At 42.4% G+C, this 27,347-nt stretch overlaps 4 protein-coding genes across 4 annotated transcripts; all 4 read right to left on the reverse strand.

The window, feature by feature from the left end:
* Positions 1-2,705: 2,705 nt before the first annotated feature.
* On the reverse strand, positions 2,706-4,651 carry hoxa2b (homeobox A2b). The gene is made up of 2 exons (XM_072393293.1): positions 4,055-4,651; positions 2,706-3,601 (listed from the first exon to the last, which is right to left on the reverse strand). Exons 1-2 carry the CDS (start codon positions 4,524-4,526, stop codon positions 2,913-2,915), a joined length of 1,161 nt encoding a protein of 386 aa, XP_072249394.1. The 5' UTR covers positions 4,527-4,651; the 3' UTR covers positions 2,706-2,912.
* Positions 4,652-10,296: 5,645 nt separating this feature from the next.
* hoxa9b (homeobox A9b) lies at positions 10,297-11,771 on the reverse strand. The gene is made up of 2 exons (XM_072393294.1): positions 11,255-11,771; positions 10,297-10,838 (listed from the first exon to the last, which is right to left on the reverse strand). The coding sequence occupies exons 1-2, from the start codon at positions 11,769-11,771 to the stop codon at positions 10,600-10,602; spliced, it is 756 nt and encodes a 251-aa protein (XP_072249395.1). The 3' UTR covers positions 10,297-10,599.
* A 2,355-nt stretch (positions 11,772-14,126) lies between these two features.
* Positions 14,127-16,015, reverse strand: hoxa10b (homeobox A10b). The gene is made up of 2 exons (XM_072393295.1): positions 15,241-16,015; positions 14,127-14,428 (listed from the first exon to the last, which is right to left on the reverse strand). Exons 1-2 carry the CDS (start codon positions 16,013-16,015, stop codon positions 14,127-14,129), a joined length of 1,077 nt encoding a protein of 358 aa, XP_072249396.1.
* Positions 16,016-20,180: 4,165 nt separating this feature from the next.
* Positions 20,181-21,930, reverse strand: hoxa11b (homeobox A11b). The gene is made up of 2 exons (XM_072393296.1): positions 21,327-21,930; positions 20,181-20,413 (listed from the first exon to the last, which is right to left on the reverse strand). Exons 1-2 carry the CDS (start codon positions 21,928-21,930, stop codon positions 20,181-20,183), a joined length of 837 nt encoding a protein of 278 aa, XP_072249397.1.
* Positions 21,931-27,347: the final 5,417 nt, after the last annotated feature.

Genomic DNA, 27,347 nt, shown 5'->3' on the forward strand with positions numbered 1-27,347 from the left:
CTGACTCACCGGACACATTATAAAAAAAATGAAAATAAAAACTTTAACAATGATGCGAGCACTTTGAGTTTATTAATGTATCAGCCTGTGAATCTACACAGGGACCAGCATTAGTCGAACAGTCACTGCGACACGCTTCTGTTTCACTGCCAGCTGTCTCGCTCTTGATGCAGCAGCCAAGATGCTTTAAGGAGTTCTGCTTGCACTGATTTAGATAGGCAAAAATCTCATTTTGGCAAACACAAGTAATCCAACCCGATGCCGTCTCTGCACCAGAGATGACATGAGCCAACAAAAGCTTCCTCGTTTAATCGAGTGAGGCCTGTGCCTCCTGGTGTATTTGAAGGAAAATACCCTTTTGTCAAACTTTATAAAGATGTCAGTCATTCATTTCTCATCTTTTGACAGGCAGTATCACCCAATCCAGGTTGAAAGGCTGAACCTTTGAACTGGACAGTTTGTTGTTTTTAGATAAATGAGACAGACAAAAAAAAGAAGCTCAGAGCAGTTTGGTGGAGAGTTTCCAATCTGATTGTAGCTGCAGGTGTTGGATATCATCCATGCTGCCGACACAGACTCTCTGTAGATGTGTTCCAAAGATAAGTAGCAGCAAGTAGCTGCTATAGTTTTAAGCACTGATATTTAATGCAAAAATATTCAGCCTTTTTTTCTTCTTCTTGGTTCTACAGAGAGGTATACAATCTGATTCCCAACCTCAGACCACATTTTGCTTTTTCATGGTTGTTAGGCTACTGCAAACGTTTTCTGATGTCACTTCCTGTTTAGTTGCCAGCGCGTTCTTTATGAGCCATGTGGTCATTTAAAACCTGACCCCCTCCTGACCTGGCAGTAGTTCCTCACAGCTTGGAGAGGAGAGGAGAGCCAGCTTGATCTCTGACCTCTGTGTGTCTGCCTAAGTGTGTGTGTGTGTGTGTGTGTGTAAGGAGGGAGGGAGGGAAACGCTGGCACGGTGTTGTATCTAGTTTCCCATAAAGCTTAATCTTCTCTCCTGACATCTCAAAAACTCAATTTGATTGCGTATTTCTCCTTCCACCGAACTCATTATAGGTTTGCAATCCAATCACTGCATGTAGATCACGCTGCAAAGTTATCTAAACAATAAAACCTAGCATTGTTCAGAAAATGTAGCCTGATAAATAATGCAGTTTAAATCACTACGGGCTGCTTGTTTGCAGAGGCCAAGTGGAGAAAATAGTGGAATAATAAGTGTCCAGTCTGCAGCCTTGTATTTGTAATTAACTCATCTTATAAACACTGTGATGCTGACTGTGTGGTCCTAATATTGACCTGAGGCTCCAGCAGCTCCTGCCTTGTTTTCAACAGGCTAATACACAATTAGCATCACTTTTCATCGTTTTCAGTAGGAAGAGCAGTTCATCACCGCACTTCACAACTGTTTTTTTTTGTTTGTTTTTATTGCCCTGAGGCTCTTAGCGTTGTGCTGCAATCCTATTAACCGATTTCAGACGGATCTGCCAACTTGTTACACTTTGTTTCCGTGGAGTGGGACGCATTCGAGCTCCGAGCACAGCACGATGGGAGATACTGACCCTATAAACGAGGCCTTCTGTCCGCAGACTCTGCTCGGAATGATTAATCAGTATTATTGTTACTCTTGTAATTCCCGGATTATTGGCTTTGTGTTTTTCACCAAGCATTCTGAGTAATAATGAATGACGCATCATGAGAAAAACTGCTGCTGCACAGATGCATGTCTAAAGCCGGGGTCCAGGATCAACTGTTGGTTTGAAAAAAATTCCCCCAGCATCACATGAGAAACAGGAAAATATCTATCTCCGTTTGATCCAGAAAAATCTACATTTACCTAAATTGAATAATGATTTACCATAATTTAATGGAGCAAATAAACTACCAACTAATATATATTCCGCATACATTGCCACCCTCCGCTGTCAATTTGTTCTACAAAAGCCTGTCAATTTATAAATCTCATGAATTTATACATCAGCTTGGAAACAACGTCTCGCCTCTGCTGCTTTGTGCGAATCCTGCACAGCTTTAAATTATAAAAGTTTTGACAACCACGACGTGGCGAGGCGCGATTCTTAATTCAAACAGATAGAATTACATCGCGGCTCAGGCTATAAACAAGCACCCTCAGTCCTGTGAGTTTTATAGGCAATAAAATTTAATGAGAAAGCCAAGAGAAGTCAGAGCTTTTGGCCTGGGACTCCTAGCAAGCAATTCTTACCAATTTTTCTTTTGCATGCAGATGCAATGAGCCTCTATATCTCTCCCTCCCTCTCTCTTTTATTTTTGGTCAAAATAGGAGCTGCAACAGCTTTACGGTCATACTGCTCTCAATTACAACTATATAAATAATAGAACATTGGAGGCCATTATGTAAAAATGGCTAATTTAGATGGCTTACATTTGATTTGTATTCCACATGCTGTATTTTGAACGTTCAGTGGTTAATCATTGAATATAAAAGTACTTCTTCTATACAAAACGGCTCACATCCGTCTTACTTTAATGCCCAAGAATGTATTTGGCTTCACAGGTTGTTTGTTTTGTGGTTAGTGTTCTGAAATATCTATTCCATATACTCATATGTAGAGCTTTATGGGTTAAACCCTCCAAACCCATTTACAGTGAAATGACACAAAGCGAAAGTGACTCCAATTAATGGAAAGTTTTATTTAAAGAAAAATATTGTGCTCAGCTGTGGTTCAAATCCATATAAAAATAAACCTGTAACGTTCCCTTGAAGCCCAAAGAAATAAAGTCCATAAAGGCAGTATAGTATTTTTCTTTTTTTTTTTTAACATTAACTTACCTTAATTGTGAGAGCTATCAATTTTCCTCTCACACTAAAACTGACAAAGACCTAACACGACTGTCTGACTTCGAATAAAACATGTAACACTTCAGTAGCTGAGGTTTTGGAGGTCCATTGTCGTGAGTGTTTCTGAGAAAAAGTCGAAAGTGTCGGACGATAAAGGCAGAGGACTCTGTGTTGAATCTGACAAAGTCGGCGAGAAAGAAGGCGAGGTGGAGAAAACTTGGAAATCCTGCAAAGAGGCGTCCAGGCCGGAGGAGCTATCATTGTCCGGGCCCATTGTTGACGCGCAGATTGGAACGGTGGGTGTGGGGTTTGGAAAATGTTTCAGATTTTTCTCATTGCTGCTCAAAGGGGAAACAGTTGGACTTTGGTGCTCCCCATTGTGTCCGTTCTGACCCTGTTGTGAAGTCAAGGTATTTTGGTGGAAATACCTCTCCCTCTGCAGGAGCGACCCGGCTGCGCTGCTGTCAGCCTCACGCTCAAACTCGTCCTCCGGCCCGTCGTCCAGGCAAGCGTATTTCCCCTCACTGTCCCGGTTCTCCTTGCAGTGGGTCTGTCTTTTATGTTTCATCCGCCTGTTTTGAAACCAAACCTTCACTTGTTTCTCTGATAAATCCAACAGCGCAGCTATTTCCACTCGCCTGGGTCTGCACAGGTATTTGTTGAAATGAAACTCTTTCTCCAGCTCCAGAAGTTGGGTGTTGGTGTAGGCAGTCCTCAGCCTTCTGGATGCCCCCACACCGCCAACAGCGCTCTCTGGTACCTCAGGAGAACCTAAGACAATAAAGTCAAATTTGTTTATTTAATCACAGAAAGGCTGCTGATCAAAAATAAAACAGTAAAACGGGTGAGTGAGGGGGAAATACGCTCCGTGGGGTGAAACTTGTGGCAAGCAAGCGCCAGGACTGGGGAGATTTATGGGCCCCAGGCTCAGTATGATGGGTCTGCGTGGACAGGACAGGACGGAGAGTGAAGATTAATGAACATGCCAGCTGCTGGCCCATGTAAGAATAATCTATCACTCTCTATTACTGTCAAACATTAACACTCTTACACTGCATCACAAGTCAGTGCGTTACATGAGATTAAGCAAGTTTAAATCAAAAAACCTATAGTGGATTTAAGGGACGCCCATGCACAGGGCCCAGGATGCATCTCCTTGTAAAGGGGGAATCCTCAGACAATAAGGAGCCTTTTACATGGAGGTTATTAATCATTATGTCTTGCCTTGGGGGGAGAAGTAGTGGGGTGAGGCGTCAGTCGTTGTCGCAGCAGCAGCTGAAGAAGCAGTAGCAGCAGCCTGTGTCCTCTTGATGCTTTTCTTCTCCTTCATCCACGGGTACTCCGGGGGCAGAGATGCAGCCTGCGGCGGGCTGCAGCCTTTCAGAGCCTGCTTTGAGCGGCTGTGGCGTGGGTGGACGCTCGGGCTCAGGCCGGGGACGGTCTGCTCAAAAGGAGGAGGAATCAGTGTCGACTGTGAAAGCGCTGAGCTCTTGATTGATGAACTTTGAAATGCATCACCGACAGGGTTTGTGAAAGATGTCAGGCACTCAGCGAGCGACGGCTGGCTGTTGATAAAACCACTTTCTCGCCCAAATTCGTAATTCATCTCCTCCTTCTTGTCTTGAAGTCTCGCGGATTCGGAGTGGGGGGGTGGGTAGAAGAGATCGAGAAAAATTAATAAGCAGTTTATTTTCATAAACTACTTAACCGGTTATAATCGTTTGGAGACCTCTGTGCCATAAAGTATTGCTTTCATGAGGACATGGTTGGAATTAGACCGTGCTGCTTGTCACATGATTGCATCTGCCCAATGACAATTTGAGGTTTTTATCAAAAGAAGCCACTGTCCCCTGTGATTGATCGAGAAAGTCTGAGGGGTAACGCCTCATTCCAGGGGCAGGGGTAGCTTTATTTACCCCCCCCGTTTTTGGTTTGTTCAGCACTGTTTGCCCCCTCCAAACCACTCAACACCCCCCCTCCCAAACGCACCCAAAGTCGTGCGTTTTTCTTTTTTTGCGCGTTCACCCATCTTGAGCGTGTGCGAGTCCTACGAGGTGCATTTATTTCCAACATTTCGGCTCCACAAATCATTTCCATTAGTGTCTACTAATGCGACGACGCACGCTGTGCTTATCAGTGCGCGAGGCGTTCATCTTGAGTGTTTCTTGAAGATTCGCTCGGAGAGGAGAGCTGCACCATGCAGACACGTCCACTTCACCCCTCCCCCAACACATACAGAGCCATAACAATTTGATTTGGATATATTTCACCGTGATTTTGCATTTTGCCACAATCTGATTTTAGATAATCTCAGATTATAAAATGCCCTCTGTATATTGTATTTTTTTTTTTAAAAAAAAGGTTAACTATCAAATAACTCTTTCAAGGAAATCAGGTGAAAAAGTAAAACAATATTTTGTGCAAACATGAGGCAGCAGATGATATTTAACAGCACTTGTCACCATATTAGCAGTTAGAGCTCCCTGACCTAAATCCAGTTTCATTTATTTCATTTCACCTCGCTTATTTTTGATCATGTTGACCTAAGCTACCATCTCTTCGGCGTTATTGGTTGTAGCATTACTGGGAACAGAAATGATTTGCCACTGCAGCGTGAAGCTCAGGAAAGGTGGGGATCTAATGGCTGTTTATTGCTCAGGCTCTAAACAAAGAGTCCTGGTAGCCTGCGTGTGATCAATCTTTCTACCCAAAAGGTCTGACAGCTGCCTGCCCTAAGAACTCATTTAAACCATCTAACACTCCCTTCGATCATATGTAGCCAGGAACAGGACGACCTCACTGTGCAGGGCTCCGAGTTTTCAATGTAGAGATGTTGGGATTTTTGTAAAACAACGGACGGAAGGTAAACTGGGCGCAGCACCTTTTGCTCAATCACCCAACACTGAATTAGACATTCACAGCGGCTTATAAAGACGAAATTCTTCTTTTTTTCTTTCGGTTGTAAAAAAAAAAAAAAAAAAGGGGGACTATGCTTGGACTGAAAAATACGGGGGAGAAGACTGGACTTGTATTAAGGCTTTAGAAACGAAAGGAGCAGCTTTTTCGTAGGATTAATTGTTTGCTGAGGTGAGTGGGTGTTGGCATTCAGCAGAAATCCCTCTCCCTCGGTTTGACACCCTGTAGAAAGAAGTCTATCATTATCGGTCAAATTCAGCTTTAACGCATTTATTGGAGATGCTTGCTCACATCAGCACACTTTTAACTTATTTTGACGAACTGTTGTTTGTGAGGATGCAGCCTGAGGACGGAACAGGTATCATGAAACAATACTAATCATCAGCTCATCAATGTTACACTATGGGGAAACTGAGAAGAAGGAGAGCATTTGTACAGAATTACATTGAACCTTATTGAACGGTTGAATCAATAGAATTCAATCTTTTCTGCCTCTGTTCAAGGCAATTACTGTTGAATAGCGTTACTTCTACAAATAGTTGCCTATCTAACTGTATCAGCTGAATCCTCCTTTTCGTTACACTCTCCATAAAGATATAGGTTTATGTAAGCTGAACGTGCACACCAGAGAGAAAAGATTTAAATCGATACAGGTGTGGAAACAGAACAACGAGGGAACAAAGAGACTTCTCTGGAAAATAAATGAGTACAACGAATGCAGACCTGAAAACATTGAACATTTCACGGTGCCAACAAAATGTTTGTCTACACTCTTCTTGCTCAGGGTTCAGACGACGCGGATACTCCTTTTTGCTGCTGCTCGAGAGCGAGTGCAGGCAAGAGGACGGTGTCCGGATGGCCAGCAGCTCCACGTTCCCCGTCTGTTCTGAAAACGACAGGAGACATCTGCGAGGCAAGCGGGGCCAACAAACCTGCGACCACAGGCGAGGAGATTTTGCAGAGAAAATACTCCCTTTGCAGCCGCAGCTGTTAGCTTCATTTACTGAGTGTGATGTGAAAGCATTTCTTAACAATAAATAACTGAAAAAAGACACAGTGGTGCGTCTGTGCTTTCGAGCTTGTAAAATGTCTCTTTGATATGAAATATATACTTATCTGCAACATGCATTGCATAAATATCTTTGATGGGTATATTGGCCTCTTTTTGCATATTAAAGGTCATATGGTATTTTGAAATTGGCAAGAGGATTGAAGTGTTTATTACATCTTGTTTTTGTCATTAAAGCTCATTAAATAAATAAATCATATCGCATATATCATCATCGTATCCTCCCTGTGGGAGGAAAAAAATTGGAAGGAGAAGTAAAGACGAATATTCTTCTGGAAAATACATTAAGTGTCCAGTCTGTATGTGTGTAAGGGCGTGTGTGTGTGTGTGTGTGTCTGTCTGTCTCTGTTTGTGTGTGTGTGTGTGTCTGTGAGTGTGTGTCCTGAAAACAAAGCAGTGTTCACGACAGAATTTTCACATTACGATTTTATTTATTGAGCCTCCAGGATTCATTGGATGGTTTGGCAAACACTGCGGCGCGTAACACGCCTGCAAATCAAACAGTTCAGTGTGGAAAAAAATATCGATACAAACTTAAAATAAGAAAGGAGGGAAATTAGTTAATGTCACGAACAACACGCTCAATCACATATACTTTTAAATAGGGTAAGATAACGTCCACATCTCTCACCTCCCCACTCACAGCCGGCCTCTCCGCCAGCTCTCTGCCTCCTCAGCTAGCACGCCATTCCTAGCGCATTCTCAGTGTCATTTATTCGCATGTTGAGCTTTTCTCATGCCGCTATAAAGACTCCTTAAGTGGCTTGGTTCGGTTGAAATTACAGAGCAACGTGTCGTCCTTTTACAGTGCAATGCCGTGGCTGGGGGGCGAAGCACGCGTTATGCGCTGCACGAGATTTTTTTGTGTTATTAAGACGCTAATTCACGAGAGCAGGCTAGCCTCTTTTAGATTTAAGCACCCCTCCTTTGTTACCCTGCACAGATGACGTCCAAGCCAAAAATATACATTCATATTGTTTCTTTTAGACGTACGAAGGCGCACAATTTCATCATAAACAGACATCAGGTGGATAATAAATAGGCTGCTAATGATGGTGATGATAACAAGGATGATAATAATATCAAGAAAAAAAAGAAGAAGAAGAATAGGAGGAGGAGGAGGAGGAAAAAGATAAATGCGTGGTGAATTTTAGATGAGTTCAAAACTCAGTTAATCTGATTTGCGATAGTCACCGGAGGCCATTCTTTAGGCTAAATGTGCTAAATGTTTCAGCACAGATAAAACAGCGGTAACCTCACCATCCACAACAGCTTTTGAGTTACCCGAAACATCAGACTGTTGCAGTGAGGGGTGAAATAGACCTTCCTCCCCTGAACTTCTCCAGCAGAGTGCCCTCCTGCGTCTCTGCTGGTGTCAGAAGGTGTGATGTATAGGGGTCATAAAAGGTCGCCGCAAACAACTTCCTCGCAACTTTCTGTTTTCCTGCTGCACGGCTCCTCGCATAGCTGTTTGCTCAGAGGACATCCACCCTGCAACATTCATGGGGATCAGACAGGAATGCCAGTGAAGAACAACATTGTTTAATGCTCGAGAGAGAGGCCCTGCAGATGAGGCGACGTCAGTATTTATGTTTTTCGGCTCGTGGGAATATGTGTTGTCCTCAAAATATCATTGCAGCTCTCCCCACAAAGGAATGAGAGGATTCATGCGCCACATGTGGGCGAGTTTTCTGGGTCAGAGAGGGGGGAGAAGGGATGGTCGTTGAGAACAGGGAGGAAATAAAGGGTCCAGAGTATGTTTTCGCTTTGAATGATATTCTGCTTTGAATGGTATTCCAAACCATTCAAAAGCAGTATAGAATGTGTAGGATTGTGAGTGATATAAAGCCTAAATTTAACTTTAGGGATAAAAATGGGAAAAGAAACGAATTGACAAGAAGATAAAGCAGCAACTAACAGACCACAAAGCGAATTTAGATGTTACATAGAGACAATAATCCATGGAGAGCTGTAATCTAAAGGGAGTGGTCTTGGTGTGCCGTGAACGCATCATCCTCCCTGTTGTTCAGATGAACTGCTGCCTCCCCCTGCTGGCCGTCAGAGCGCAGCAGCACCCAGCAGAGTTTAGAACTCTGACAGCATCACCAGAACAGTGATTGGTGTTAGTTTTGGTTTGATTCATCCTGAAGTTATTTCTACCAACGCGTCTATTTCTTTTTGAATATCGATTTTTCTCGGGGGTGAAGTGAAAAATGCTTACTTGGAGATCTTTTGACAGCGTGAGACATGTTGTAAGTCTGCAGAGTGTTGTTCTGAAAGCTCTGCAAAACAACAAACGGATGTTTCTGCTCTGAGACAGTCTGATTGTTGGTAGACAGTCGTAAAGTAATTAGACCTTTTAAGACGGACCCATCTGCACTCCTGCCGTGTGTGTGTGTGTGTGTGTGTGCCCTGCCCCACTGTTTCAGGCTCTGTCTTCCCTCCAGTAATATGACATATTTGACCGTCTGCTGGAGCCTAATCACAAATATTGCTTGACTGCAACCACTGAGGCTCCACATGCTTTGCTGTTTTCGCACCTTGTAAACAGTTTAGGTTGCGACTGCGCTTTTCTGCAGAGGGCGGTCTGGTTTGTGAGGCGATTAAAGGCAAAGCTTTCCTCCACAAATGGCAGACACTATGCATCAAATGATAATAATGCAAAAAAAAATCTACAAACCCTCTGGCAATTTTGCTTTAACTTGCTCTCGTTGTTCCGTGAGCGTAAAATGTTTATTGTTTTTTTTTTTTTACAATTTATGGGCTGCTACTTTTTCATTTCTTAAAAAAAAAAAGTGAAATTCTATTTCCGTTTTAATCCTAATGGTATTTTAAGAGTAAATTCGCATCAACATGACTTTTTTTGTTGTTGTTTGTTTCCAAATGTTTCAATATTTGGCTGAACAATCACGCAAAATCTATTTTTCAATCTGTAAACATTACTGCTGAAATGCTGCCTCATGCCAGCATCTTCACGCAAGATTTTCTGACCGAAATTAAAAGCAGAAAAAGAAAAAAAAAGAAAAACATTTGACGAGCCTTTTGGAGTTTTCTGGAGCTGTCAGCGTTAGCAGCCGGCCATAAACTTCGATAGCCACAAATAAGATGTAATAAAACGCCTATTTTGTGTTGTTTGCTCCTGTTGGATTTTTTTCTCCCCCATTTCAATTTACTTGCTCGAAACTATCCTGAAATATTTTAGAACAGAGCAGCAAACGTATACATCTGTTTCATTCCATAAATAACGTGCAGTGTGGCCTACGTCTAATTTAAAATACAAATGAAAATCAATTGTATTTTTATTTCCCTCTGATAGACAGTAGCAAATCAATACTACATAATAACTATTATCGTGTGCTATACAAACGTCACTTTATTATTACTGAAAACAAAAAGAATGAGGTATTTTGAAGTGTGTGCAATGCTTTCACAAATGCGTCAAATCCCAACACGTAAGGCCGCAAAATAAAAACCCAAAAAACCCCAATAAGTTAAACAATGCAAATAGGTAGCAGAGGAACGTTTAGGTAGTCAAGGATCATTTCATGCAAATAACAAATGGCCTATAGCTAACTATCTGTGTGAGCAAAATACAAGACATTTCAATTCACCACGAGACACTTCGTTCTCTCACAGACATGATACACCGGAAATAGAAAAGAAAAGTCACATCCAGCATCGTTTTAACGATATCAATTAATTTACAACATGTGTAAGAGGTTCGGAATATTAAGGAACCCCCCCTCCCCCCAATCAGGCTCTAATCCGTCCGTCCAAAACAGCGTTAGCTGTCTCCCCGTCGGTCTTTGTTGTCTTTCTTCATCTTCATCCTGCGGTTCTGAAACCAGATTTTTACCTGTCTCTCGGTCAAATTCAGGAGTCTCGCCACCTCGTACCTACGATCCCGGGGAAGGTACATGTTATAAAGGAACTCCTTTTCTAGTTCCAGGATTTGATGCTTCGTGTACGGGCAACGCTTTTTTCTGGTGGGCTTTGCATGAAGCCAGTTGGATGATGGGTCATCTGGAAAAGGGGACCACGAGACAACATTGTCAGTGCTTGCAAAACATCAGGGGAAAAATACTTCACTGTGTATTTTGGTAGCAGGTTAATGGTTCTGAATGGGAAATTATTCTCTGATTTATTTGTCATACTCTGCAATGTGAAATTTGAAGAGTCAGATCTAAATAATTCCTGACAAACTGGTTTGAAAATGTTAGGGTGCAGAAGTCTCCTTCACGAATAATGTCACTATAAACACAGAACAAACACTATTGTGTCTGTTCTGGAAACAGAAATCACGTCATGGCAACATTATTAAATAGGATTGTGACATCCACAACATTTCGCCACATTCTTGAGTAAGTACAAGACATTTTACTCCATCTGAATGAGTCATAAACGTGAACGAACTCAATGGAAATCGCTGCGTCGCTTACTTGTGTTTGTCTCAGCCTTTCTCTCTGCTGCCTGGCTCACTTCGGCGGCTTTAGACGTGGATGAGGTTTCGCAGGGAAGTTCCGCGAGAGATGCTCCGTTTTCAATGTCAGACAAAATAGGTGTGCGCGTCTCCAAAGTCGTACATTCAGCACTCCCAATAAGAGGCTCAGGCTTTATCTCATAATGCATGGCCGTCGACGGTAACCCAGTCAAACACAGGGACGCGGAGACGGGGTCCAACGCCCAGGAGTGGCTAAACATGCCATCGCTGTCCGCGCTTGTGTAATGGTGGTGAACATAAGTCGGACTGACTGCTTTCGGAGGGGGGGCCGAGATGGTGCTCCAAGATCCGCCAAAAATAGAAGATTTCGCCTGCAAAGGGCAAGATTCCTGTCCGCCATATTCGGTGACCGCTGCCTGCTCCACCCCTGCGGCTGATGAGTACCTCGGTGCCATATCTTCCTGCTCGGGAAGAATGCGCGAGTCCACATAGTAGCTTGTTCCCAGCGTCGACATTGCAGAGAAAAATGCAAAGCCAAAAAAAAAAAAAAAAAAAAAAAACAAAGAAAAAAAACCAAAAAGAGCGCGTTACAGTCCTACAGCGTCACGGGAAAACAAAACAAAACAAAAAGCGGTTGATGATAAGGTGCCGCTATCGTGCACCACCTAGAAGCTCAATGCGTCCAGTTGAACCATGTCCAAGACTGGATAGGGCGCACCAAACACGTGACCGTGGGACAGAACAATAAATAATAAATCAGCCTATACTGCTCAGCAAAGTGGCCACCATTTTCCCCACTATATTTTAATAGCAAATCCCCGCGTCCTTTATTGGCAAATATTTCCTTTTACGAACAATAAACGTTATGATTTCTGTTAAGAGATCTTATTTCAGTTCAACAGAGGATAGTTGTGAATTGTGGCATAGGGCGACGCTACTTTCAGAGCATCTAATGATCAAACAACACCGTCCTTAAAAAATTACGCACACATTAAAACTAATGGAGTTAGTCTCCTAAATAATAAGCGTTTAATCTAATGACGTCCACACAAACAAAGCGTTCACTTTGGAGGAAAAAAATAAATCTCGCTCTTACAAGCGACTGATGCCCAGCATTCAAAATTTATTTGTTTTTGTTTTAAATTGATTAAATGATGTTTGAATTTTGCTGCACCTAGGGGACACACATAGCTGTGTCTGCAAGTGTGGGTCCACTTTGAAGGCAATCTAAAACGGGAAGCGGGGTGAAGTTATTTAGGTGCTATATAACGGTCCTTTTTTATCACGGGCAATTGGGTTGTTTTTCTTAAGGTTACAGCCTGGCTGTCTAAGCTAAATATCACCAATAAAGCTCAGTCTTTGTGTCTTTTCTCTGGCGCAAGCAGACGCATCCGGCGTTTTCGAGGCAACTGGCAGACTGCAATGATCATAACCGAGGCCTTGTCTGTCCTCTGCTCTTCTCCAGGACCTGTACAAGTCCTAAAGCTTTCTTTTGCCAGCTTGCACCTTTACTTCCTGCTGTTTAGAAACCCCCCCCCCCCCCCCCCCCCCCCCCCCCCCATCTCAAGCTTTTGGCTCTGTGATAACTGTGTATGTCTAAAAACGCATCATTTGTTTCGTAATCAAAAAAAGCCTCGAGGGCAACTTTTACGCACAACAATAAAACACTTTGTTTTAACAAAAGCAATTTGGGATTTGAAAGCAATATTAGCCAAATTATTGATAAGTGTGATTAAGCGTCACTCGATTTCCACGATGAGTTTTACTGTGGTAATCAAGACAGTTTCGTGTTGTGGGAAAAATAGAACAGCCCAACAACATGAGACTACCTAAACCACGCAACAGCCCGTTCTTCTATTAGAATTTATTCCCTTTTTGGTTTGTTTTTTAATCACCTTGTTTTTACTCCACTTCTACGTTTTGACCTGTTTTGATATCAGTGTGAATATTGGCACAAAAAGTCTGGAAGGTCTAATTGTATTCACCTTTAAAGGCGTGGAGTACAACGCGCCGACATTTCCAAATTGAATAGGAAACCACAGTTTCTAGCATAGAATGTGCAGTTCTAGCGTTTGTTTTCGTTTTTGCAACAGCGACCGATGAATTCACAGTTTTTGTTTTTTTTTTTAATATAAAATCGTCTGCATGAAACGATAATGATAGAAATCCCTGCTCGTCCATTGTTTGTGGTGCACATTTGAAGGTGATACGGAGAAGGTAGCAACATGTGCGCCGCCCTCACACATCTATTACGACCTAAACTATGAAGAAAATCACCTCTGACAACTGCAATAATATTTACTGCATCATTTAGTGCAAACACGGAGGCATTTGCACTTGTTCCTGTGCCAACTTTTGGATGTAAACAATAAAAAAAACAGCTCCAAGTCCGTGAGTGAAATAAGACGTGTGTGATTATAAGGATGGTTTTATTCATCTGACCAGCAAAATGTGCAAATATTCAACAGAACCCCCCCCCCTCCCCGGGTTCTTCAGCTGTCACATAAAGGCCAACGTGTAACTGTAACACAGTTATCCCAAAGGTGAGCCCAGCATGCAAATTCCAATGGTTCACTCAGATTGAATATACAATATATACAAGCCTGAAGCTGTCAAACATTGTGGTCACACAATGGACATTTCAAATGGCCCAACGTCACAAATGTAACCATGTATAAATACAAGTCCACGACTAAATAAAGACGCGAAAACAAACAAACAAAAAAAAAAGACAAAAAAAATCTCTGAACGACAACAATCAATAAGTTAGCAGTATGTGTCCTGTTTTCCGTGAACATTCTCGCAGCTGGTTGGGGGCTCTGCACAAGCGTCCTTATCATGGGTGGAGGAGGGCGTCTCCCGTTACAGTCTCACGAGAAACTGAAGTTGGTGGAGAGCTCTCGGATTCGGTTCTCCCGGCTCATTTTTTTCAGTTTCATCCTCCTGTTCTGGAACCAGATTTTGACTTGCCTGTCAGTGAGGTGCACGCTGCGGCTGATCTCCAGGCGACGCTCCCTTGTCAAGTACATGTTGAAGAGGAACTCCTTCTCCAGCTCCAGAGTCTGGTGCTTGGTGTAGGGGCAGCGCTTCTTCCTGCCGCTCTTAGCTGTGAGCCAGTTGGCCGTACTTTCCGTTTTTCCATCTCCTACAATGGAAATGAGCCAGAATATTACTTAACGCAAGAAGTGTGACACAAACCATCCAACTGATAAGCTTTTTTTCCAGTGTCCAAACCTTTTTTTTAACATTCAACATAAGGCTTCTCGTGTGGTGTATAGATTTTGATATTTGAGCCAACACCTGCTACATAACAGTAAAATATAGAGACTGATATGATGTCTCAGATTTTATTTTGTTGGATCTCATCTTTACAGTCATTTGACGAACAAATGTGAGTTACACCAGAAGCTGGTATTTGCCCTGTTTAGCAGCTGTAAACGCAGCAACCTGTAAGCAGTTGCTCCTTTATTCAGACTTAAAACGCATCTAACACAGTATACATCGAGGCCTGTGTCCTTTGATGAGGGATAATACCAATTAAACCGTGAACAATACGAATTGGTGCACTGGGTTGACCTTGTGTTATCCTGGTGGTGATTAAAAGCACAACAATATTGTAGAAGCCACTTATTTAACCTCATGTAATTGGCTGTTAAAAACAAATGGAGCCTGTTTAATTAACTCTTTATTAGAGCTCAGCTCAAGACGCCTGGTTTCAGTTTTTGTTTTAAAGAAGACGCAAGAAAGCACAACAGTTCAGCTGTGATTGGTTAGGTCGTTGTAAATTTAGTTTCATCCCAAATATAAACAGACATGTGGGCTCCTGGTGCAGCTAAAGCAGTGCTTTTCTTCACGCATTTCGTTGTGATAAGAAATCATTGGCTATAAAGCTGTGGAGCCGCCACCACCCCCCAAAAATAAACTTGTCTACTGGGCCTAATAATTTTTGTAACGTGTTTCTGGAATGGCAGACAAGCTCTTCACCTTTTACGGGCTTTTCTGGACACTCCGCCCTGCATGTCTCAGCGGGTTCTGGAGAGGATGACCTTTCCGACGAAAGACGGCTGTCCTCCTCCCTGACCGGGGCGCACGGCGCAGAAACAGGCGCCTCCTCGTGGTTTACCCCGTGCTCCGGTTCCGCAGAGGCAGCCGGCGGCTGAGCGGGTTGGCCGTCCAAGCGGCCGGGTCGTTGCAGCGCAAAGTGATTCATGTTTGGCTGGATATCGTGATAAAGCCTTGAGGACGCGTATGTCTGAGAAAGGCGGAAGTAGCCGGGCACTGGCACGGTGCTGCCGGTGACTGGACATGATGCAGTCGCATAAGATATGTCATCTACTGTCGCTCCTTTAGGACATTTGTCAGACTCATAAAGGCAACATGCGCTCTCCTCTTTTATACTCGGTGAGAATGAACACTGAGCCAAATGCGGGACGTTGGACTGATCCACCCGACAAGGTCTCGACGTTTCCAGCCACGTTTCCATCCCCTGAACATAGGGAGCAGAGGAGGGGAGCACACTGTGGGTCGACGGCTCGTTGCGCTTACCGATCGCCGGGAAACAAGAGCTACCGGGGAGTCCATATGAATATTCCGCCGCCGGTGGCAAATACAGGCTGTTACTTTGGTAAAACGAACCGCCGTCGGTTCTCAGGTTGATCAAAGAGTCCACGAAGAATGAGTTTCCAGCTTGGTTGTTGGAACATGACATCGTTGTGGTGTAATTTGACGGCGGGTGAAGATAGCCCTTTCTGGCTGACATTTCTTGTGCAAAACATTGCTGAATAATTACTGATACTCACGCTTCTCACTGAAGTCTGCAGCCAATTAAAACACCAGGCGACTGCAGACTCCTCCCAGTCCGAGCAGCCAACTCCACTGTGTCATATATTTTGTTTTAGTAAAGACAAAAACTCTGAGAGAAAAGTGGCGAATGCAGAGTTTTAGTAAAACCATTAAATATCCTCAGAGTTATCACCGACCGCCACCTACAAGCTCGGAGCTGCTCCAGTAAATGTAACCACAGCAGCGTCAGTTTGTCAACTCAGTTGCTGAAAGCTATCCCTAACAGTTATGTACAATACACTGCTTTACGGCCAGTTTTACAGCACTGTAAAAATGAAGGGTTGCAGAGGTGCCTCCAAGAAGCTCAAAGACGCATCAAAAATCCAAAATCTCCTCTGCTGCACTTTCATTGGGGGAACTCTTCGCCTCTCTTGTGATGCTCTGATGGTCATTATTGAGGTGTAATAATAATAAAAAAATTCCTCATGGACAGCCCGAAAAAAAAAAAACGGTGCAGACACCGAGTTTCAGTTTGTCGCATAGCTGGGCATTCCCAAGCAAAATCATTTGTGCCGCCGCCACTGAGCTAATCTGGCTGTGGAGATATTGTGGGAGCAAATGCCATGATTGCGTCAAGGCCATTTTTATTGCGAAGGCTGGGCATTTATAAAGGGAAACGTAGGGGGACAAGGTGTGTAAGCGACACAAGCTGAACAATACTGGAGCAACGTTCACTTAACGAAGGCGTTAACACTGGCGAGACTGTGAGATAGTTATTTTATCACTTGTTTATCATGTGTCCTGAAAAGACCATCATGGATTTGACATAGTCTTTTTCACGTACTAATCCACAACCTGTTGGGGGGGAAAAAACACGTATTTCAAAGCTTACACACACTTTTTCACACGTTTGTTTGTGTGTGTGTGTGTGTGTGTGTTTTCTGTTCAGATTCATTTAATTATAAGGTCATCAACTTTCAGTCTCTCTCACTAACAGAGTTTATTTAATTTTTTTTCTTTTCACATTTTTTTGTAGCACAAGTTTCTTGTGTTTACTTTGAATTCATTTGAGAAATAAATGGAACCTCGCCATCGCGTCTCTAACAGTTTTTGTCTTGGGAATCTTAGGGCTTGTCAGGGGAAAATCCCACCGCAAATGAAGGAGTGAATAGAGAAATGCTTTTTTTTCTTCTTTTCGTTGTCTGAAATTCATTCTCTTGCAGATCTTGCGCATAAAAGTAATGCCGCTTGTAACGTTGCCCTTCATTTGAAAAACAATCTGCCCATGGATTACTCCCTCAACGCAAGCCCGTCACACAACTATAAAGGGGATATTTGCTCTTTCTAGTCAGATAAGCAGATAATCACACTCAACCGCCTTTCCCTGGATTTTTTTAAAATAGCGTAATAATAATAATAATAATAATAATAATAAAGAGATTAAAGTAAAAATATCCACACGCCTCCTCTAAAGAGAACCGTGTCACTGGGGTCGGTGTTTATAACTCAGGCCTACAGATTTAGGTCAGCCAAAAATGTCTCTGATGATGGGGGTTTTACCCTGAAATACAACAACGGTCACGTCTATCTCTCTTTGGGCCTGGAGCCATAAAGTCTAGTAATCAGAGCCACAGTTTATGAACATCCATTCTATATGGCGTCTAATCTTCAGAAGTCTTGCAGCAATGAATGAAAACACCCATTAACTCCGGCGGATTATTCCCTGTCATGTTTCAGCGCTGTTCCTCTGCTGTTCTTTTATTATCATTCTCCTATATCACGATTCGCATAAAACATGACATTTTACGGGAAAGGTTTTTTTCTTATTCGTGTCATTTTTTAAGAAATATCAAGTATTGAATGAACATCAAATTCTCATGTCCAAATGTCTCAAGGCGCACATACACTGATGCAACAAGCGGCACGAAAGTGAATAAATGGTCTATTGGGCGAGCTAAACCTCCATTTTTCACTTTTGTAAAAGTTCTCTTGACGTCTGCTCAACGTAAATCAAATAGTGTTACAAATAAAGTATCACTTTGAAACCATGAGGCAATGATAAAAAAAAAAATATTTGGAAGAAAATCTTTGGGGTTTCTTTCCGAAGCTGCAACCAGAGAGACTCTGAACGTGCATGTCCAAAGAAGCAAACATCCCTGTTGAGACATTTCTCTTGGCGGCCTTCCAGTAAACTTTCATTAGATCATAACATTACATGAAAATCTGCAGATTTGTGACTTTCAGATGGAGATTGTCTGGGAAAAAATATATCCTCTTAAATCCCTCGCACACACTCGCACAAAAAAACCGTCGGGTCATAAAATGCGCATGATAATATTTCTGTGCCTACCTTAATGAAATCTTGAGACGGAAACATATTCTAAAGCAGAGGAGAGTTGACTTGAGTTAACTTCCTTTTTTTTAATCTCTATTCGCGGCAATGACATTGATCTGAGGAGCGCCACCCAGTGGGCACAGGCGGACAGCAGGCCCGCACTGCCACACAACACGAAGTGAACATTCCCACCACGGTAAGATGCCGAAACAAATGACGACGGAGAGGTCCGTGAACACACGTTTCAATGCTCCCAGTCGTTGTTTTTCAGCCCCCCTTAAGTCACAGTTAATAACCTTGGTCTCAGACGCTTTATAGCACTGCACTCCAAATGCTCCAGACGAATCCGCCTTTTATGGCCAAGTTACTGGAGCAACTGGGAGGATGTGCAGCAATCAAAGCGGAATTCCTGGGAGCCTCACAGGATGCACAGAGTGAGGAGGGCAGCAGGACCCTTATTAGCTTATGACAGGCCATTCAAGTTGTTTTCAAGGGGCCTGGTGGTCAACATAAAGCCACTTGAACGCCAAAATTTCACCAATCTTTTCATTCATTCGTCTTGGTTTGAATCCTTGTTGGTTTGAAACTTGTTTATGCCGACGGAACGGGCTCTTAGAACTAATACATTCTAGATAAGGAATATATGACCATTCATCTCTGTGTTTATAATAGTAATCGGGTTTTGTCGATTACTCTAATCACATAATGCCACTTGTAAGTGAGCTAAGACTCTGCATTTTAGATACAATCCCTTTTGATAGAGGGGGGGATAGCACAAATAGGCACAGTGTTTGATAAGAGGCGTGTGTGGCATGTCAATGCGCAAATTAAGCAATAAGTTTGTTTCCCTCATTCCTAATAGGCATGTTAGGTCAAAAATCAGCTTTTCTGCTTCTCCCCTGCAAATGAATGGACCCTTTGTAATGGGTATCAAATGATAAGTGCTGTGGATCTTATTTCCAGACATGAGGGGGGGGTACTAAAAAGAATCAGACCTACACACAATGCATCTGATACCTCCCACATGAAGGCACATCACACAAAACATGGGATTAGGTTTTATTTGGAGATTTTGACCTTTTACCAACGATTTCCCCCTTTGGATGAAGCTGGGTTAAAAAGAGAGAAAAAAAATCCAGTTTTACGGCCCAAAGCTCAACAAGGCACTTACACTGAGGTTAAAGCGCAATGTAAGTAAATACGGTAAATATCCCCTTTAAATGCACAAGACGAGCTCTTTTGTTTCAGTTAGGAACTTAACTCGTTCTGTAAATATGCAACCAGCATATCACCGCCAACAATGTCACGATGAGGTCTGCTATGGCTCCAGAACCAACAAAAAAAGGGGGTTTGCACAACTGCATGAGGAGACGCAGAAGAGAAAACGAGACATGGCCTAATGTCAAAATCTCTGGCCACGAAAGTTGAGAGTGCGTGCGTAAAAGAAAACCCAAACACAACTATTATCTGCAACAACATAAGAACATACTTGTAAGAGGGTAAAATGGGGAAATGAAGTTTAATTTTATGGAAGGGAAAAAACAGTTTTGGTTTTTTTTTTAAATGCAGTACAGTATTCTGGGTTTGTAGTGTTAAATACTATAAAAGGAATCAGACAAATCTGGTTTTCTGCGTATAGCATAATATAATAATAAGAAGAATATTTAAGGATAAAATTATGCATGAATGGTAGAATTCTTTCTGCATTTTGACAAATTAAAAAAAAAAAAACGTCCTCTTGCAGGTAATGACAGAGATGTGTTGCCTGGATGAGGAGGGGGCTTGTCAGCAGTCTTTGTTCAGTTTTTTATAGCAGGGGGTTTGTGGTGTAGTACTGTAAACGGTCTCTGTTAAGTTTCTTCTCCTTCATCCTCCTGTTTTGAAACCATATTTTGACCTGGCGATCTGTCAGGTTGAGCATCCGCGAGAGCTGCAGGCGCTTCTCTTTGTTGATGTAGACGCTGAAAAAGAACTCCCTCTCCAGCTCCCTGATCTGATACTTGGAGTACGGACACCTCTTCTTGCGCGTCCTCTGGCCACCTGGAACAGAATGAAAAGCCAAAGTTCACCTTTGTCGGATATCACAGCGACATGAAATCAGCAGTCTAACTTCTAATTCTCTCCGGCAGCGGTGGTCTGGCTACATAAGCTGTGGAGTTCAAGTGTTTCCGTGTTCTCAGGCCTGAACGGCCGAGATTTTGTAAACAAAGACTGGGCTTGATGGTCGAACATGTTGGGCATGAAGGATTGCTTGTCGGAAGTTTTTTTTTAAAAACAAAACAGATTGGCATGTTTTTTTGTTTTGTTTTTTATAAGTGAGGGCGTGGGCCTAAACCAAAAAAAAATGGGAGTTTCACATCTGGTGCTGTTTTTTTGTTGTCAGCTCACGGTTTCAGTGTTGGGTAAAGGGCTGTTGCTTTAGCTTTTGCTGGAGCAAAATAAAAAATAAAAAATGCTTGCAAATCCAGCGAATTTGGAAATATGTATCCTGAGTTCTACAGTTGTGTCGAAAGTCAGTCTGACATGCTCCAACACATCCATTTCAGTCATCACCAAAGGCAACAAACGCTAATTAACGAATCTGAATTACAATTATAAACAACCATAGAAGACCCAGAGCGTATTTTAAAACGTCATGTTGCTGTTTTGTTGCTGTTTCAATGGTACATCTATCTGGCTTATAAATGTTTTTTACAGGGTGATTACACAAGGCAACACAAGCATGTGGGGAAAGTAGAGATCTTATTTAAAATCTTGAATACAAGCTTAACGCCAAAGTCTTCACGGCCAATTTCATTCCCAAGCACGTGATCTTGTAGTTTATAAGATAGTTTTGTTATAGGGTAAATCTGCTGGCCCTCCATAAACCTTACGTGCTTATAAAACTGCATATAAAAGAGTTTAAGAGCAACGCGTTGGATTTTTCTCCATGCATGAACGCAGGTTTACTCACAGCTGCTTCTGCTCTGTTTCTCCTCGCTCTGACCGGAGGACGACTTCGGGCTGCAACTCTCAGCCGTGTCCGAGCCCGGGTGCGCCGGAGCGGGGCTTGCTCTGGCTTGTCTGTCCGTGTCTGTCGCTGCTTGTGTTGTCGGCGTGCTACTGCCCTCCGTGCCCCCGTAGGCAGTGTCGAAGAACTGATCAAACGCCTGCGGCAGAACGCCGTTCCTACCAACGCTGCCACAGAAGCCCGGAGTCGGGTTGGAGGAGCCGGAGAGGCTTGAGCTGGAGCTGCCTTTCACCGAGATCTCTCCCCCCCGTGAAGTCGGGCTCGCCCAGCTGTCCCTGTGCACGATGTCCTCAGCATAGCAGTGTGACAGGCTCCCCCTGCTGTGGTGCCATTTACTTGAAGTATCAATGCCATAGTCTCTAAAAGCCACATCTCTCACGGATGGGACCTGTGGCAGGGCTGAGGACTGGTAGGAGTATGTCATGGGACAGGAGGACTGGCTCTGGGTTAAATAATGAGGGAGACCCGAGAAGTCGGCTCCGGAGACGTAGTAAGTGCAGCTTGGTAAATACATATTGGAGCCAGAAATCCGTTCATCAAAATCCATATTCTGCTGCTGGAAACGTTCTATGATAATCCTCGCATTGTTCCGCCGCGACGCTGCGCTTCAGTCACTTTGAGGGAGAGTGGTGGAGCAGAAATCCTTAGACGTACAAGCTGACGTGGGGATCCATCTCTATCCATTCCTGAGGGCCAAAGCCATGTGACCACTGGCACAATATGACAGATACTCTACGTCTCAACGTGTAGGCTATATGAGTCAAAGAGCATAGCTATGAAGTCGACCTCTGGCTATATGGAAAAGGAAAAATACTTAAAAAAGACATTTTGCAAAAACAAGTTCTAGCTATGCCTAAAGTGCGTTATGCAAATACTTTTACAAATGGCTTTTTGTTGTGAGCAAGAGCTGCTAACGGGTTACTTCTATCTGGTTTCAGACTATAGATTACCACATTACATGGTGAGGAAAAAGGGAATTACAGCCAGTTTCACGCCAAGCTGCTTAACATGACAGTTTTTTTTTTTTTTTACCTTTAAGTTCGTTTGTAAACCTAACCCTCACCTTCACCCTAACCTTAACCTCGGCGCGGACGTCTGAACGCTTTTAAAGACGAAGATCGCATTTTCAGCCACGAGATTCGAACTATTACGCACCACAGTGAAACTGTGACAGAGGACTTGTTGATTTCGACTAAACAAATGCAGCTTAAGTGCATGTGTGGTTGTGGCGCTCAAGTAATTTGGAAATCTTTTGGCACCGAACCACTTGCTGGTATGATCACGCCGTCTCTCATTTTGAGTTTAATATTGCTCCTCGTGGCTATATATAGAGCGATAAAGTAATGGAGAGACGTGAGTCATGCTGAACGTTTGACAATGGAGTGCAAATGCAGGCTTGGTTATCTCTGGTCGTTGTGTGGACCAACATTTTCAGAATGTGTTAAAGGACACCAGCTCGGCTCTGTTAAATAACTGTCAAAATTGGGTTGAATTTCACGCTTGTTTTAATGCGTAAAAGTGTAACTGCCCAACATGTTTACAGCAAAGCTTAAAGCGTAACAGAAAGGAAAGATTTATTTTATGCAAAAGTCAACCCCTGGACTAATGTGAGAGGGTCATGCGCTCCGAATGGAGCTTATGAGGATGATGAGCTGTTATATACGCGGTCACAACAAAGCATGCGTTTCACGTTCAATGCAGACGTTCATGAGCTATGAATAATAGGGGTATTTGCCGAATGGGCTCCGGTCTTTGCATAGCCCTTTCTGTCTTTGCAACGCCTAATATAAACCTTTGGACACGGCCGATTTCCCTCACTCTAATTCATTTTCATTTGTCGTCGCTGCTGAGTGAGTGGACACGCGTGTCACATATCACTAATCCCGTTATGCAGCCGACGTTAGAATTTGGTCCAAATGTACTTGAAAGCATGTGAATTGCACCCGTCATCTGCAGGGAGACATTAGGAGGCTGTAAATGTCTCTTTACACGAGTCTGTTTGTCTTGCGCGGATTCCAAACGATTGTTGTTACTGTCGAACAGTTATTCATTTCAGTGATGAAAACTGACTTCAATTGTATGCGTCATTCCGCCATTGTGCATTATTCCTCCTGTCATAACAACACCAGCGTTTAAGATGGGATAAATTCGACAGCTGAAACTGAGACACTGGGCTGTTTGTGCTGGTCGTTCCATGTTTTCCTTATGACGGTTAGGAAAACATACATTTAGTTTGATAAGATTAAGAGAATTTTGCGTAAAATCACTTCAACAGACGAGCTTTAATACTTTATTGTAAACACAACGGTGTCATTCGGATGTGCACTATTTTCTTATGCACTGCTTTTTGCATTGAAAGTGAGTTATGACTGGAATATGATGGAATCTGGAGGATGGAATTAACAGTAAAACCAAGCAGAGTTCTCCGAAGAGTTCGGGCTGATTATTCCACAGAGGTAATTAAAATAAATAAATAAAGCATTCAGATAGCAGTCAGTGGTTACTGGTGGCGGATAGCAGAGGGCGTCTAAAGTAACATTTTAAACATAAAAAAGTGTGTTCTCTGTTATCCAGAATTTCTAAGTCAACACTAGAGGAGGAATGTTGTTTAGTTTGACTGCCTGGAGAAAAAAAGCTGTGCGCACCTCCTGCTTCTCCTCGTTCCTGGCCCTCACTTCTCAACGGGTCGTTCTCTAATGTAGATAGAAGGTGCGAGTTAAATAATCTTTTAGGAGCCAATCCGTAAAGTTTGCACTCCAATTCAAAATAGCAGCAAATGAAGGAACATCTAATCTCATCGAAAATATAGTTTGTTCAGTGCGACGTTTGAAGGTGTTATTTAAGGCTGGATTTATTTGAGTTCATTCACATTTAGTTTGTCTATCAGTTAAGGAGCTGGAACACGTGAAGACTGTAACAGCAGGTCCCAGTGTTGTGTTTTGAATTCTGCTTTTATTTGGCTCATCGTCTCCAAAGAAAATAGTCCAAGACCAGACTAAACAGCTAAACAGCTCACACCCGTCTGCTTTTCTGATATTTATGATAGTTTGAAATGGAAATCAGATTTTTGTAAGATTTTAGCAGCAACATTAAGGCTGCAGAAATTCCAAGACATGTCCCACACACAGATTTGGAGGTCCCTCAAGTTAAAAGAATAAAACTTTTTTTTAAAAATGAGAATAAATAAATAAAAATTTGTTTTTTCTTAGTGGATCATTTTTACTCGTTAGAGACATTTTTCCAAACAAGTATGCCTCTAAGGAGTTGTTTAACGTATAAGAGACAAATAACTCGTAAAAATTCAAACTGCGAACACAAAAGCAGAAGCAAACTGAAGCTGGAATGGTTGGTTGAGTCAATTTGAGGAAACTGGACAGAGAGCTGAAAAAGATGGAGGACTTTGACAGCACCTGAAGGGGAGTTGCCCTATGGAGCACAGGCCTGCGTTTGGGAAGGTGGAGGTTACAGTTGACTCTGAAGGCCGTGAAACAGGCCAAAAGCAAAGTAAAGTAAATCTGAATTTATACCTTGAATTAAAAAAATATAATAAGATTAAAATCTGTCAGGTTTCAGAATCAAAGCTCATGTTTAAGTGTGAAGGCCTGCCAAGTCAGACGTGACATTAAAGGCAGCAGTTCTGGGCTCAGATTGATGTCAATGACACCACCAGACTGTCTGTTCCACTTTCAGTGTGAAGTGTGAATTACAACACAGTCTCACTCCAGAATGTGTGGCGACTTTCATCCACGGTGGAGCATGAAGCAGTTTTTACAAAAAGGCAAACAAATAATAATTAAAAAAAAAGATAAATAGATAAATGAATACATAAAATCCTAAGTCGCCCGCAATTTACGTCACGTCAAAACATCTCAAAAGTGAACAACTGTCGTGGTGATTGTAACGACTTTAGACCCTAAAGTTGAGCCCAATTCGGTCCAATTTTCTCCAAGGAATTTTCGGCTTTGGTTAGGTTTAGGCGTACAAAGACAATTGTGATTTGGCCCATATGTTAACAAATAAATGGAAACAGGCTGGCATCACGTCGCGTGAAAGCTTCCAAATAAAACAACAGGTACAGTAAAACGTTGCTGTGTCATCATCTCTTCCTCATTATGTTTTTGGACTCTGGATAGAAAAAACTACACGTTTATTCTGAAAAAAGGGCTCGCTATTATGGTTATTATCTATATATATATATAAAAAGGTTGGGATGCTGTGTAAAGTGTTTAAAAAAATGATGTCAAATGTTGATAATTTCACTGTTTCGTGGAAGATGTTACCTCCTCTTGAATTTGATGGTATCAGCAAAAAGTTAGGATGAGCGACAAAAGGCTGGACAAGGAAGTGACCAAAAGAAACAGCTGGAGTTTAATTGGCAGCAGGTCAACAGCACACTTGGGTATAAAAAGAGCACATTAGAGATGCAGAGTCTCTCAGAAGTGAAGTTGGGCAGATGTTCAGAAATCTGGGGGAAAACTGCTTAATTGTGGTGCAATTTCAGAATAATGTTCCTCAATTTAGAATGATTAAGATTTCAGTTTTCCATCATCGACAGAACACAATATCATCAAAAGATTCAGAGACTCTGGTGACATCTCTGTGTGCACACACCCCACACACTGATCTGCGGGCCCTCAGACTGCAGCTCCAATGCATTAAAGACAAATGTGATTCTGTCATAAACATCACTGCAGGGGCTCAGAAACCCTTCCAGAAATCTTGTCTGTAACCACAGTGAATTGTGCCATCCGCTAATGCAGGTTAAAGCTCTGTGAGGAGGAGAAGAAACCATATGTGGACCCAGAAATTCTGCCGTCTACTCTGTGCCAAAACAAATTCAACATGGATTGAGACAAAGTGGAAAACTGTGCTGCGGTCGGACAAATCAAAATCTGAAATAACATTTGGAAATTGTGGACACTGCATCTTCCAGTCAAGGGAGGAAAATGACCATCCAGCTTGCTATCAGCACTTTGTTTCAAAACCTGCACCTCTGATGGTTTGGGGCGTGCAATAATAAGAACTTCCACATTTGGAAGTAATGCTGAATTAATGCTGAAAGGTATTTACAGGCTTTAGAGCAATGTGCTTTACGATTCCAGAGGATTTTATTTTCAGGGAAGACTTTGCTTACTAGAGCAAAGCCATGTTTAACCACACACTGTATCATGGCGTTGTGGGTCCTGGACTCGGCTGCCTGTGATTGAGACCTTTCATTAATTGAAAACATTTGACAAATCATGACAACACAAAATACCACAAAGAAGACCCAGGACTGTTGAGCAGTTTGAGTCCTATAACAGAGAAGAATAGGACAACATTCCTCCCCCAAAGATCTAGCAACTGGTGTCCAGACCTCTACTGTTGGTTGTTAAAAGAGGAAAGGACAGAAATAATCAGGGGCCTGTCCTGACTGTTTTGAAACGTGTTGCTGGCATCAAATGCAAGACGAGCAAATGATTTTAAGGAAAGAGTAAAAAGTCTGATTATTTAACATCTGATATATTTTCTATATTCTATTATTGACATTTTACACAGTGTCCCAAATTATTTGGAACCACGATTGTGATCCAGTTCTGTCTAGCACACAGGCAGAAATGCAGTGCCATATTTCTTTTGTAGACATTAGATATAGATATTTTCTGTTTTAATTTGTCTGAATGTCTTATCAGCCATGTGATGGAAGACAAATTAGGCAGAGATGGGAAATGCTCTTTTCAAACGTGCTGTTTCATTTGTGTATTTGATGGTTTCTGGATATTCTTATTGGTCTCCTGGATGTTTTGTCCTCAGCTGCAACAAAGTAAGAATTTGGCTTTTTTTTTCCTTTTTTCCTAAGGTCCAGCGCAGACCTGATAAAGCCACCTGCAACACATTAAGACACAAAACATAAATCAATCACAGTACATTCTTGTTACCTTGTTATCTAACTGTCTGAGTTTTTCCACCTGCAAACATTTAGAA

The sequence above is a fragment of the Leuresthes tenuis genome, unplaced genomic scaffold (genome assembly GCF_036924035.1).
Source record: "Leuresthes tenuis unplaced genomic scaffold, fLeuTen1.0.hap1 SCAF_10, whole genome shotgun sequence".
NCBI lineage: Eukaryota > Metazoa > Chordata > Actinopteri > Atheriniformes > Atherinopsidae > Leuresthes > Leuresthes tenuis.

Bases quoted from the DNA above. Each gene is read 5' to 3' on its own strand.
- hoxa2b (XM_072393293.1), bottom strand. From the start codon at position 4,526: ATGAAAATAAACTGCTTATTAATTTTTCTCGATCTCTTCTACCCACCC. The intron at 3,602-4,054 runs GCAAGACATAAT...TTATTGTCTTAG, and splicing joins CCACTACTTCTCCCCCCAAG to GTTCTCCTGAGGTACCAGAG.
- hoxa9b (XM_072393294.1), bottom strand. From the start codon at position 11,771: ATGTCGACGCTGGGAACAAGCTACTATGTGGACTCGCGCATTCTTCCC. The intron at 10,839-11,254 runs GTAAGCGACGCA...CCCCTTTTCCAG, and splicing joins AAAGGCTGAGACAAACACAA to ATGACCCATCATCCAACTGG.
- hoxa10b (XM_072393295.1), bottom strand. From the start codon at position 16,015: ATGTCAGCCAGAAAGGGCTATCTTCACCCGCCGTCAAATTACACCACA. The intron at 14,429-15,240 runs GTGAAGAGCTTG...TCTTGCGTTAAG, and splicing joins TCCAGAAAAGCCCGTAAAAG to TAATATTCTGGCTCATTTCC.
- hoxa11b (XM_072393296.1), bottom strand. From the start codon at position 21,930: ATGGATTTTGATGAACGGATTTCTGGCTCCAATATGTATTTACCAAGC. The intron at 20,414-21,326 runs GTGAGTAAACCT...ATTCTGTTCCAG, and splicing joins GAAACAGAGCAGAAGCAGCT to GTGGCCAGAGGACGCGCAAG.